Genomic DNA, 11,303 nt, shown 5'->3' on the forward strand with positions numbered 1-11,303 from the left:
TAACACTCACATGCTTACTTTGCATGAAAAATGCCTTACCCGCTGCTATTTTCTTCACCGCCTCAATCTCCTGGAGGGCCTTGTAGGCTTCGGCCTTAGCGGCTTTGGCACTCTCAAGAGCCGTTGCAAGCTCAGACTCTTGAGTCTTCGAGTCACGCTCCAGGCTCTCATGTTTTTTCACGAGATCCTGGAGCTCTTGCTGTACCTCCGCCACCCGCGCCTCCTGCTTCTCTCGCTCGGTGCGCTCCGCGGCCGCATTGCGTTCGGCCGCGGCCACCGCCTCTTTCAGGGTCGCCACCTCGTTAGTGGCCCCTGCAATACCCACGTTATCCTTGTCATTCTTTTTGCAACCAAAATCCTTTTCTGTAAGGTACAATTTTAATAAGGTGTTACTCACCTTCCTTGTCCTCGAGCTGCTTCTTGGCACGGCCGAGCTCGTTCTCGGACCGCTCGAGGTTTTCCTTCAAAGTATTGACCTCCGCAGTCAGTGCGGCAGAGGTCAGCAGCGCAGCCTGCAATCCCATATTGACATATTTTTTATGACTCCTGCGTATATCTTTTTAGATCCTCAGTCCGGCTTTTCTTTCCGAACACCGAACCGAGCATCAGGGGCTACTGTCTATGCGGTACCATTTTATACATATCGAAATTCTTACCTCAAAGCCTGTTAGAAGGCTGCTGCAGGCTTCGGTCAGCCCGCTCTTGGCGAGCTGCACCTTCTGAATCACCGCACTCATAACAGTGCGGTGTTCCTCTTTGATGGAGGCGCCGTTGAGCGCCTCCAGCAAATTATCCGGCACCTCCGGTTGGACGGAGGCAGCCGGCGTCACGGTCTTGCCCTTCTTGCGAAGGGGTCGCCCGCCGGACTCCGGAGCCACTGTGGGTTCCGGGGCCGAGTCCGGTGCAAAGTCCGGGAGGTTGTCCTGTGACACCTCCGGGGCCTCCTCCTCCTGGTGGGTCCCTTCCTGGGATCCCACCTCGGCATCGTCCGCGGCACGGGGGGTGGAGGCAGTCGGAAGGGAATCCATATCCGACGCACCTAAGGACCCGCTCGACGAAGCGGGAAGATCATCCTTGGGCGGACTGCAGGGTTGTATGCGGCATTAGAAAGACATTATGTGGCGAAAAGAAAAACCTTGAAGTTATTCGGGAGTCCGGATACTTACGATCTCGCCAGGGGCTTGGCCCTTGGAGGCCAGTCCTCGTCGTCGTCACTGGCATTGGCGGAGCAGTCCGGGGGAAGAGTTTTTCCATTCTTGGACCCTTCGGCCTCCCTTGTTGGGGAGGCCTTCCTTTTCTTCCCTCCCCCGCTGGGGGAGAGGCTTTCTTCTTCTCCTCCTCGCCTTGGTGGGAGGAGTCGGCCTCGGATTCATCATCCGATAGCACCTGAAAACGGGAACTCTTCCGAGTCCCCGTGGCCTTCTTCTTGGCCTTCTTCTCCGGCACCACGTGGGGTGCCGGAGCCAGCAGCCCCGTTAGGCGGGCGTCCGCTGGGTCCTCTGGCAATGGGGCCGGACAGATAGTCCGTTCGGCCTTCGCTAGCCAGTCCTGTCAAAGGTAAAGGGAGTTTAGATCCCGCATAGAGTCAAACTATGGAAAACAAGTGGCAAAATCACTTACCTCGTCAGCTGGACGCTGCGAGCGGAATCCGCGATCTTCGGTAGCGGATGCGGGAGCCTCGGCGCCCTTGAACAGCACCTTCCAGACATCTTCGTACGTAGTGTCGAAGAGCCCGCTCAGAGTCTGGTGCTGCGCCGGATCGAACTCCCACATGTTGAAGCCCCGTCGTTGGCACGGGAGAATCCGGCGGATGAGCATGACCTGGACTACGTTGACAAGCTTGAGCTTCTTGTCCACCAGCTTCTGGATACAGGCTTGGAGTCCGGTCAGCTCCTCCGAATCCCCCCAGATCCGGCCACTCTCTTTCCAGGAGGTGAGCCGTGTAGGGATGCCGGATCTGAATTCGGGGGCCGCTGCCCAATCAGGGTCACGCGGCTCGGTGATGTAGAACCACCCCGATTGCCACCCCTTAATGGTTTCCACGAAAGTGCCCTCCAGCCACGTAACGTGGGACATCCTGCCCACCATGGCGCCTCCGCACTCCGCTTGGCTGCCCTTCACAACCTTCGGCTTGACACTGAAGGTCTTGAGCCACAAGCCGAAGTGGGGCTGGATGCAGAGGAAGGCCTCGCACACGACGATAAACGCCGAGATGTTGAGGATGAAATTCGGGGCCAGATCATGGAAATCTAGGCCGTAGTAGAACATGAGCCCCCGGACAAAGGGATGAAGTGGGAAGCCCAGTCCGCGGAGGAAATGGGGAAGAAATACTACCCTCTCATGGGGCCTGGGGGTGGGGATGAGCTCTCCCTCGTCGGGGAGCCGGTGCGCGATGTCGCTGGACAAATATCCGGCGTCGCGCAGCTTCTGGATCTGCCCCTCCGTGACGGAGGAGGCCATCCACTTGCCTCCCGCTCCGGACATAGTTGGAGAAGGTTGAGGTGAGAAGTGCGGACTTGGGCGCTGGAGCTCGAGTTCGCGGAGATGGATAAGCCAAGGAGGAAGAAGGCGCAGGTAAAAGGGTTGGATCTTTATCCCCTTATATGGGCGGACAAAAACATGTGTCCCCACCGGCCTGGTAAAACTCGCTTATCTCCCAAGCGTCACAATCAATGGCGCGGTTGGGTTACCCACGTCCGTATTGATGGGAATCCCGGAATAAGGGGAACACGATCTCTGCTTCGACAAGACGTGCCAAGGAAACCGCTTCGCTAAACGCGCGGAGGTGGAACAATAAAAACAATTTGAGTAAAGGCTTGGTAGTGGTGTGACGTCACGCCACAAAATACGTCAGCAGATTGAACTTGTGTAATATTATTCTCTCTACGGTGGTACGTGGAATTTATTTTGCAGAGCCGGACACTATCCTGGTGTTCACAATCTTCTATAAATTATTCGGAGGAAGAACCCGCCTTGCAATGCCGAAGACAACATGCGCGCCGGACTCGTCGTCATTGAAGCCTGGTTCAGGGGCTACTGAGGGAGTTCCGGACTAGGGGGTGTCCGGATAGCCGAACTATCATCATCGGCCGGACTCCAAGACTATGAAGATACAAGATTGAAGACTTCGTCCCGTGTCCGGATGGGACTTTCCTTGGCGTGGAAGGCAAGCTTGGCGATACGGATATGTAGATCTCCTACCATTGTAACCGACTCTGTGTAACCCTAGCCCTCTCCGGTGTCTATATAAACCGGATGGCTTTAGTCCATAGGACGAACAACAATCATACCATACGCTAGCTTCTAGGGTTTAGCCTCCTTGATCTCGTGGTAGATCCACTCTTGTAACACACATCATCAATATTAATCAAGCAGGACGTAGGGTTTTACCTCCATCAAGAGGGCCCGAACTTGGGTAAAACATCGTGTCCCTTGTCTCCTGTTACCATCCGCCTAGACACACAGTTCGGGACCCCCTACCCGAGATCCGCCAGTTTTGACACCGACAATGGTACTCACTAAACTTTATTTACACAGTACAATCAAAGTCGCTCACATACAAGACCTTACACTCACCGAACTTATTCACATTGGAATCCTAATTCAGATCTTCATGGAGTCGATGGCTAGTTTCCCTGTTGCATAAGTGTCAAAGAATTTCGCTAGGTAGTCCTTGCTCTTCATCTTCCTGTACCGTCTAGGTCTCTTGTCATCCACCAGCTCTGGCACTGGCTCAATCTCTGCCTCCGGGTCCAACGCGTAGAACATCACCAACGACAAGCGCTCTTTCTCTGCATTGGTCACGACCCTATGCACCAGGCTTTTGAACAACCCGTTGCTCACTACCTGCATACATGCACTAGGATGAAACAGAGAGATGCATATATCTTAGCTTGACAATGTACAAGACAAGATCATACAAAGTTACAAACAATATAGGCAGTTGCCTATGGACACAATAAAGTTACCTCCATTACATCCCCTATGTTGACAACCAATGCGTTTGGGACGATGGGCACGTTGTACCATATGTCATTCTTCTGGAGCTGGAGCCCGCTAACGTCGTCATCAATGAAGTTGACCGTGATCATCGAAGCATCGGTATGGGGCTTAAGGCCCAAGACATGGTCCGGCGTGGGGCACCAAGGGTAGTAGTTGATTATAGCTTGGGTTAAGGACTTCTCGCCGAGCATGGTTGTCAAGTATTCCTCCTGTAAATTGAGAAGCTTGGCTAGGTTTTGCAAGATAAGGTTTGCCACCGCTCTGCACCGGACCGTGTATTCACATAGAATGTCTCTGCGCAACATAATATAGTATGATGATAAGAGAAATGTATTGAAACGGTTACTCATCAGTTTAGGGATTTTATCATGGGTTGTAATTTGAAAATATACTCATCAATCTACATTGATATGTTATGACCTGGCGGCGTTTTTTATTGTTCAACTGGTAAGAAAAACTCAAAAGTTGGTAATAAAGCAAGGACATATTTGACCAATGTCTCATATGCATGCTTAGTCACATCGAGACAGAGAAGATAATTTCTGAGCCATATTACTTCTTGAAATGCAGCCAATGGGGTCCGGGCACAGTCCGAATGGAAGTTCATTCATTGGAGTAGTACCAAGCAAGAAAGTGCCTAGAGGCCCAAAATGCCTCTAGAAAGATCAGATAGTAAGACGAGAGCTACTTTTTCCTTCTTTCATTCCATCTGTCCTTGTATGCTTGCGTGAAGTCATAAACGGATTATTACCATTTAAATTGAGACACTTATTTTCGGACCGAGGGAGTACATGCATAACTGGCTGTATAGGTTTCATGACAAGTCTAAGATTTATTTTGACATTATACTAGAATCTTGATGTTTTATATACATAAGTGGATTAAAAGATTCCAGTGTATTTCTGGATTAATGAAGATATATAGTATGTTGATTCCAGTGGAAACCTAAAAATGCAACTATACTTACGCTGTTTTTCGTGCCAACATCCAGCTCCACGAACAGACCATGGCAAAAACCTAGAGGGCACGTACCTGAAAGAAGGTGGCTGCGTTGGCCACAGTGCATAGGCTCTCTCCGACGCGGGTTCCACCAGGAGGCTCAGCCGGTCGTTCCAATCAAGGACCTGATTTTCCACCACGACCATGTCGTTGCCGTATCCATCCGAGCTCATCTTCTTGCCGTCGACAATGTTCGAGTACTTCTGTTTCTCTTCTAGCGGGAGCTTGAAGAACTCCCTCGCAGCCTTCATCACCTCGGCAAGAAAACTAGGCTCCATTCCATGTCCAACGGCCTGGTGAAAGATCGAAATGACCACTTCTTCATCACATCACATGGCGACATGGAAACCGAAAGAAGTTTGAGAATAAATTTTACCAGGAAAAGGTCCCAGTTCTGCAAGGCGGACTGCAGCTTGGCGAGCTCGTCGGCGCTGTTGGCGGACAGCCGGCTGAGGTCGACGATCGGGATGGGCTCGGGCATCTCGGAGACCGCCGTGGCGGGACGGTCTTTCTCGGGGACCACGTACTGGCCCGGCGGTTCCTGCACGCCGCTGGCCACCAGCTCCTGCACGATCGGGGGCACCTCGCGTATGTTGAATTGTTGGCCGTATGACATGGTTGGTTACTTGTTGCTTGGTTGTTACTGCTGTTAGTGCTGAGCTCCCGCTTTGGCAGTTCTATATGTAGGCATGAAATGTTCCTGCCTTGTCGTGTTTCTCCTGGGCGCAGGCGCGCAGCACAGCAGCATGCGGGCTTGAAGCTCGGCTTTGTCTGTTGGACGATCATGCGTGTAGCATTCAGCGGACGACGGCGGCAGTTGGACGCGCGAGCACGGCTACAGCGGCCAGCGGCACCGCCTGGACGGACGTGGAGCTGGAGATCATTCAGTGACGTGAGAGATTGGTGACCATTTGAACCAGAACGGTGGCGCTCGAGCGGTCGACGTTTCCCTCCCGGGTCTGGCACGTGCCGCATGCCTCCCTGCGTGGTTGGACGACACGTATCCTTTGTGTCACCGAGCTCACCTGCAAGTTCGAAAACAATAGCAAAAGAAACGAATACTATTTAGCAACATGTTTTTTTTTAGGTTTGCAAGTTTTTCTTTTTTTAAAGACAGTCCAGGAATAAATGTGAGCATCAGGACTTGAACCCTCGTGGGTTTGGAATACCATAGTTCCTCTGACCATCCAATCACAAGTTGATTCGCTAGCAACAACATGTTTATGGGTGTCTTATAGCTGCGTGTGAAATTTCGTGAAGAAATAGCTTTATGGTGCTCTACGCACAAGTTACACAAGATCGGTGCTCCAAAAAGCTTCAAATTAATTAGACTTGAGCAGCGAATTTGACAGACCATCATGAATGTCAAATCCTGTTACTCCTTTTGCTACATTGTTTGCAATTTTTTGTCGGTAATTTAGAGCATCTCCAAGAGGCGCCCAAAAACTGGGCCACGCGTTAAAATCCGTTTTTTGGGGCGTCGGAAAGCTCCGGCAGAAGCTGTAAAACAGTGTGCGCGTAAAAAAAGGTTGGGCGCGCGCTGAAAAACGCTATAAAAACTTGCAAATTTGAGGCGCCGGATTGTGCGCGCTTCATAATTTATACTGCACAATCTCACCGTAGCAGAAAACAGGGGATGGCGCTCTCGCGACCGCGCAGGTGGCGGCTGGGCGCGCGCCGCCGCCGGCCGGATCTCCGGCCTCGGGCCTCCTTTGCTGCCGCTGAGACCGGATCCGGACTCCCCGCGGCGTCCACTCCCGCACCAGCCTCGGCGCCGCACCGTCCCCTCGTCAACACCGCGACGCCGCTCTCGCGAACCTCCATCGCGGGAGCCGCTCCAGCTCCGTCTTCCACTACTGTAGCCGCCGTCCTCCAGCCGCCAGCGTCAGTCCTTCGAGGGCTGAGCTTTGCCGTGGCCTCCTCTGCTTCCCCGAGTCCAGATGCTCGCGAGTTCTCTGCCATGTCGCTGCAGCTGCTGGGTCGTCAGACCTCGGTTGCCGGTGATGTGGGTGTGGCCGTGGAGACCAGGTCGGGGCAGCCTCTGCCTGCGCGTGTGGTGCCAGCGTCGAACGCCCCAGCTGCAGGCAGTGTCCCGGCTACCGCCGCCATCCCTCGACTGCGGCCGGTGCCCCCAAGTTTGAGATTTAGGAAGGAAGATAGGGGTGTTAAGGCCTCGCTGCGTTCCAAGACCGCGACAACAGCTGCTTCGGCACCGCCGCCTGCCACCCCCGCCCTTCTTGCCATTGCCGCCACGGGCCTGCTGTTGCCGGCTCTTGTTGCCCCGGCCAATGGCGGCGGCATGGACTGCGTAGAGGAGCTGCCCTCCCTGTATCCATCAGCTAACGCAGAGGGCATCGTCGTTGGCATGGAGGATTTGCTGACCAGTGCGCGAAGATCTGTTTTGTGGGCCTCTGCCACTGACAATGACGATGAAGACGAAGACGAAGAGGAGCTGGCCTCTCAAACGCCGCCGGTTGCTGCCAAGGCCGTCGACTCTGGCAAGATGTGTGTGGGTCATGAGGTGGACATGGGTGGGGGTTGGCAGGAGGTGCTGCCGCGGCGCAGCCCGCATTGGCTGCCATTGCCGCCGTCATCCACGACAATAGCTCCTCGTCCCATTCCTGCTTGGCTTCATGGTAGATGCTACAGATGCTTTGCTCATGGGCATCATGCGGCTCATTGCAGAGATCCGTTGCGATGCTCACGTTGTTTGGAGAATGGTCATCGTGCGCACGGATGTCGCAATCCCTGGCGTCCTCTAAGCTCGCCGGCATGCCTTGCCACGCCGCCCGTGGCCAGCGTCCACACCATGCATGGTCCTACATCAGCTTTACGCAAGGGTCCAATGAAATTCACGCCCCCCTTCAAGGCGCTTCGCCGTGGGTCCTGGGCGTCTGTTGTATCTGCAACGGCGGACTCGACAACCTCATCTGAAGTGGTGCTGCAGTCCGCTCTAGCTGATCAGATTGCGCTGCTGCAAGGCTGCATGGTGCGGGTTGGGAGCTTTTTGGAGCGGGCGGAGGTTCCTCTGAGTAGACTCTCCCTTATGCCGGCTATGCTGCAAACTGCTATGACGTCACATCCTCCTATTGCAGTTGGTGTTTGCTCCCAGGAGGACACGGAGGCAAAGTTATATGGTTGTTTCTCCCCCCGTGTTGGGGACATTTCGTCGTCGATGTCTGCCTCGCCCCCTGTGTTATGTACCTCTCAAGACGATTCCATCGCCATGCTCGTGGCTCCGATGCTGCAAATCATGCCCGAGATTAGGGAGCTATGTATGAGCTCTGCTTCGCTTTTGTCAGTGAAGCACATGAAGGTGGACTCACTAGTGACCTTGTGTGAGGGAGATGATTCATGTCTGTCATGTGAGCATCCAGAGGCGTCTTCTGAGTCCTTCGGGTCGGAGGTGCATGTGGTTGAGGATATTGATGTGGCCGGTGTGTGCGCTAATGGGAAGGCGTCTGCGGTTTTTTGATGGATGATGCTCAGTTTCTTGTGTTGTCGATGTGATTGTCCAAGTCATTGTTGTTGGTGTTCTTATCAGGGTTCTGTTGAGTTGTGCAAGTGTGGTGATGTACGATTGTTGTGTTTTAGGAGCATGTGACGGGTTGTCTGTATGGTCACGGTGTTTCGTGCTTCCCGAGTAGCCCGTTTCAGGTTCTTTGTATCAGTTTTCGCCCGGTTTTCCGAAAATTAACCGGGCAATTCTCTTCTTCTTAATTAATCGACGAGGCAAATATTTTGCCTCCGTTTCAAAAAAAAAATTACACTGCTTGTTCTTTTAGGCGCGCGTTTTTTAGCATCTGCTAAAGCAATGTTGGGTCCGACGCACTAAAAATGCTACAGTGACGCACTAAAATTACTTTAGGACATGAATTTTTTGTGCACCTGTTGACGATGCTCTTACCAAGCTGACCGCTTGGTTGGCTGGTGCATGTGAGCTCGGGAGCAACATCATGTTTGTTGTAAGCCTTATCTTTTAATCAATGCAACATTGTTCACAAGGAAAATACTCTCACCTTCTTCGTTGTGAAGTTGTCAAGTTGCCAAGATCGTCTATCCGTAGTAAGCCTTATCTTTTAATCAGTGCAACGTTGTTCTCAAAACTTGCCTTGGCTACTCTCAGCCTCGTCATTGTTACAAGTTGCCAAAACACTCTAGCCGTTGTAAGCCTTTAGATCACTTTCTCTTCTTCTTCTCTCTCTCTCTTTTTATTTGAGTGAATTTTCAAACTATTCATCAGGATCAAGATGGTATAAAGAACATCAAAAGTAACAAAAATTAATTCAGGTCTATAAACCACCTAGTTTTTTTCGAAAAGAAGGATTTCCCCGGCCTCTGCATCAAAATGAAGCATGAAGCCATTTTATTAATCTGAAGTTCCACCTAGTGACGACTACAAAGCACTAAAGTGAATCGAATGCACGCCATCGTCATCACCCCTGCTTCACCAGAGACGGGCAAACCTTGTTGTAGTAGACAATAAAAAATCGTCGTGCTAAGGCTTTCATATGATCAGCACGGCGACTCGCTTGGCACCCCTCTTCCTCTGCCGCCAGCCGGACCCCGTGGCGTGTCTTCCTCATCCTCGTCCGCGGTCGACGTGTCGCCCTTCCTCGTCTCGTCTCCCCCCGCTCGCGCAGCGCTCCGGACGTGGGCTCGAGGTAGGCCGATTGGGCGGCGGCCGAGGACCTCGCTGACGCGGCTGCGGCGGAGGCCGAGCTGCGACCCGCGGTGTGCCACTTTGGCGACCGTCTGGCAGAGGCTGTGGCCACGGAGCTCACCTTCCTTTCGCCAGATGGAGTCCCCCTGGTTAGCCCCCTTCCCACCTCGTCCTCTCTGTGGCAGACCCGCGATCCCATCGCGCACAGTGGTAGGGGTCGTCGTCCAAGGGCCTGGGGCATGGTTGGTCGGAACGACCTCGGCATGGCAGCTCGGTCTTGGCGTCGCCTGGTGGGTTCCGTTGATCGGCTCGGTGGCGTCGAGGCGGGTCAAGGCACGACCTTGCCGCCTCTGGCTTCGTTTCTTGCCCTGGACGGCCCCCTCCAGTGTTGCACGCTCCGTCCTTTTGCGCGTTTTGGTCATCGCCGTCGATGGCTGGCCGCCTGGGAAGTGGCCAGCTTACGCCGCCATGCAGACCTTGGATGTCTGTACGCGAGGAAACCCTTCCCTCCCATCCCACGATGGTGCATGGTGGGTTGGGCCGGTGTTTGGGCCATGGGTCGCAAGCGCCGGGCATGACTCTGCCCCTTCCCAAGGGGTGGTGTTGGGCCTGGCCTGTGGGGTGGGGTTGGGCCTGTCATGCAGCCTGGTGGAGACGGATGGGTTGTTCGTTTCTCAGGCCCAGTCGGGTGGAGTAACCCTAGGGACTCCCCCTGTTACCTACTCTTACCACCCTCCTTCCCCGCCCCCCCCCCCGCCCCCGCGCCGCCCACAGCATAGCCTTCCACTTACCCTCCTTGGCTCCTGCCTAGATCTGTGCGACCCCATGCCGTGGGACGTCAACGACGGAGCCCCGCGTCCAAAGCGTCGGGCACCTGGGCGGGAGGACGGGTAGACGGCCAAGCCGCGGCGTCCCTCTCCTACGGCCAATCGGTGGGAATCCAAGATGCGCAGCTCCCTTCTCAAGGGCAAGGCAGCCGCTATCGGTGAGGCATCGACTTGGCGCGACTCTCGCTAGCACGAGCGCTCCCCTGACCACTGGAGGGGACAGGAGTACCGATCCTCGCTGCAGAACCGACTCTCTTGGTCTTCGGCGCACTCGCGCCGGGCGGATGCATCCCCTTCCCGCTGATACAATCCTCTCCAGCGCCAACCCCGATTTCCTCCGACGGGCCCCGGTGGGCGGAACAACAAAGGGGCCTTTGCAAAGAAGAAGAAGGGCAACCAGCCATTCAATGGTGGCACCGGCCAAGCATCCTCAGTGACCCGCCCCCTCCTCCATCGGTTGATGTGCCTACTTCGATGGCTCCTCGCGTCTCATCCACGGTCTGCTTCAATTGTAATATTGAGGGTCACTACCAAGTGGACTGCAAGCAGCCCCCGGCATACCACAAGTGCAAGAGTCCTGACCATCCGGCTCTGCTCTGCCCGGAGGGACCGACGGAGGGGTGTTGGCGCTCTGTGGACATCCTCTTGATGACTTTAGCTACTATCAGATGGAGATTTCGGAGCCGGCAGCTACCCCGTCCCTCACCACTCTAATCTTGGTGTTGGGCGGAAAGACGGCGTCCCCGGCAATCATTATGGTGGAGTTGCAGCACATGTTTCAATCAGACTGAGACTGGACGGTGGCTCCAATC

General features: G+C 54.2%; 1 protein-coding gene across 2 annotated transcripts; it reads right to left on the reverse strand.

Annotated features, from left to right (window-relative positions):
- Positions 1 to 3,510: 3,510 nt before the first annotated feature.
- On the reverse strand, positions 3,511 to 5,762 carry LOC123134932 (protein SRG1). Of its 2 annotated transcripts, none has more exons than XM_044554079.1 (4): positions 5,378 to 5,756; positions 5,035 to 5,294; positions 3,969 to 4,296; positions 3,511 to 3,846 (listed from the first exon to the last, which is right to left on the reverse strand). In XM_044554079.1, exons 1-4 carry the CDS (start codon positions 5,615 to 5,617, stop codon positions 3,604 to 3,606), a joined length of 1,071 nt encoding a protein of 356 aa, XP_044410014.1. In that variant the 5' UTR covers positions 5,618 to 5,756; the 3' UTR covers positions 3,511 to 3,603. The 2 variants fall into 2 exon arrangements, with proteins under 2 accessions (XP_044410014.1, XP_044410015.1); XM_044554080.1 differs by having other exon boundaries at positions 3,660 to 3,859; positions 5,378 to 5,762.
- Positions 5,763 to 11,303: the final 5,541 nt, after the last annotated feature.

This window comes from Triticum aestivum, chromosome 6B (assembly GCF_018294505.1).
Source record: "Triticum aestivum cultivar Chinese Spring chromosome 6B, IWGSC CS RefSeq v2.1, whole genome shotgun sequence".
Lineage (NCBI taxonomy): Eukaryota > Viridiplantae > Streptophyta > Magnoliopsida > Poales > Poaceae > Triticum > Triticum aestivum.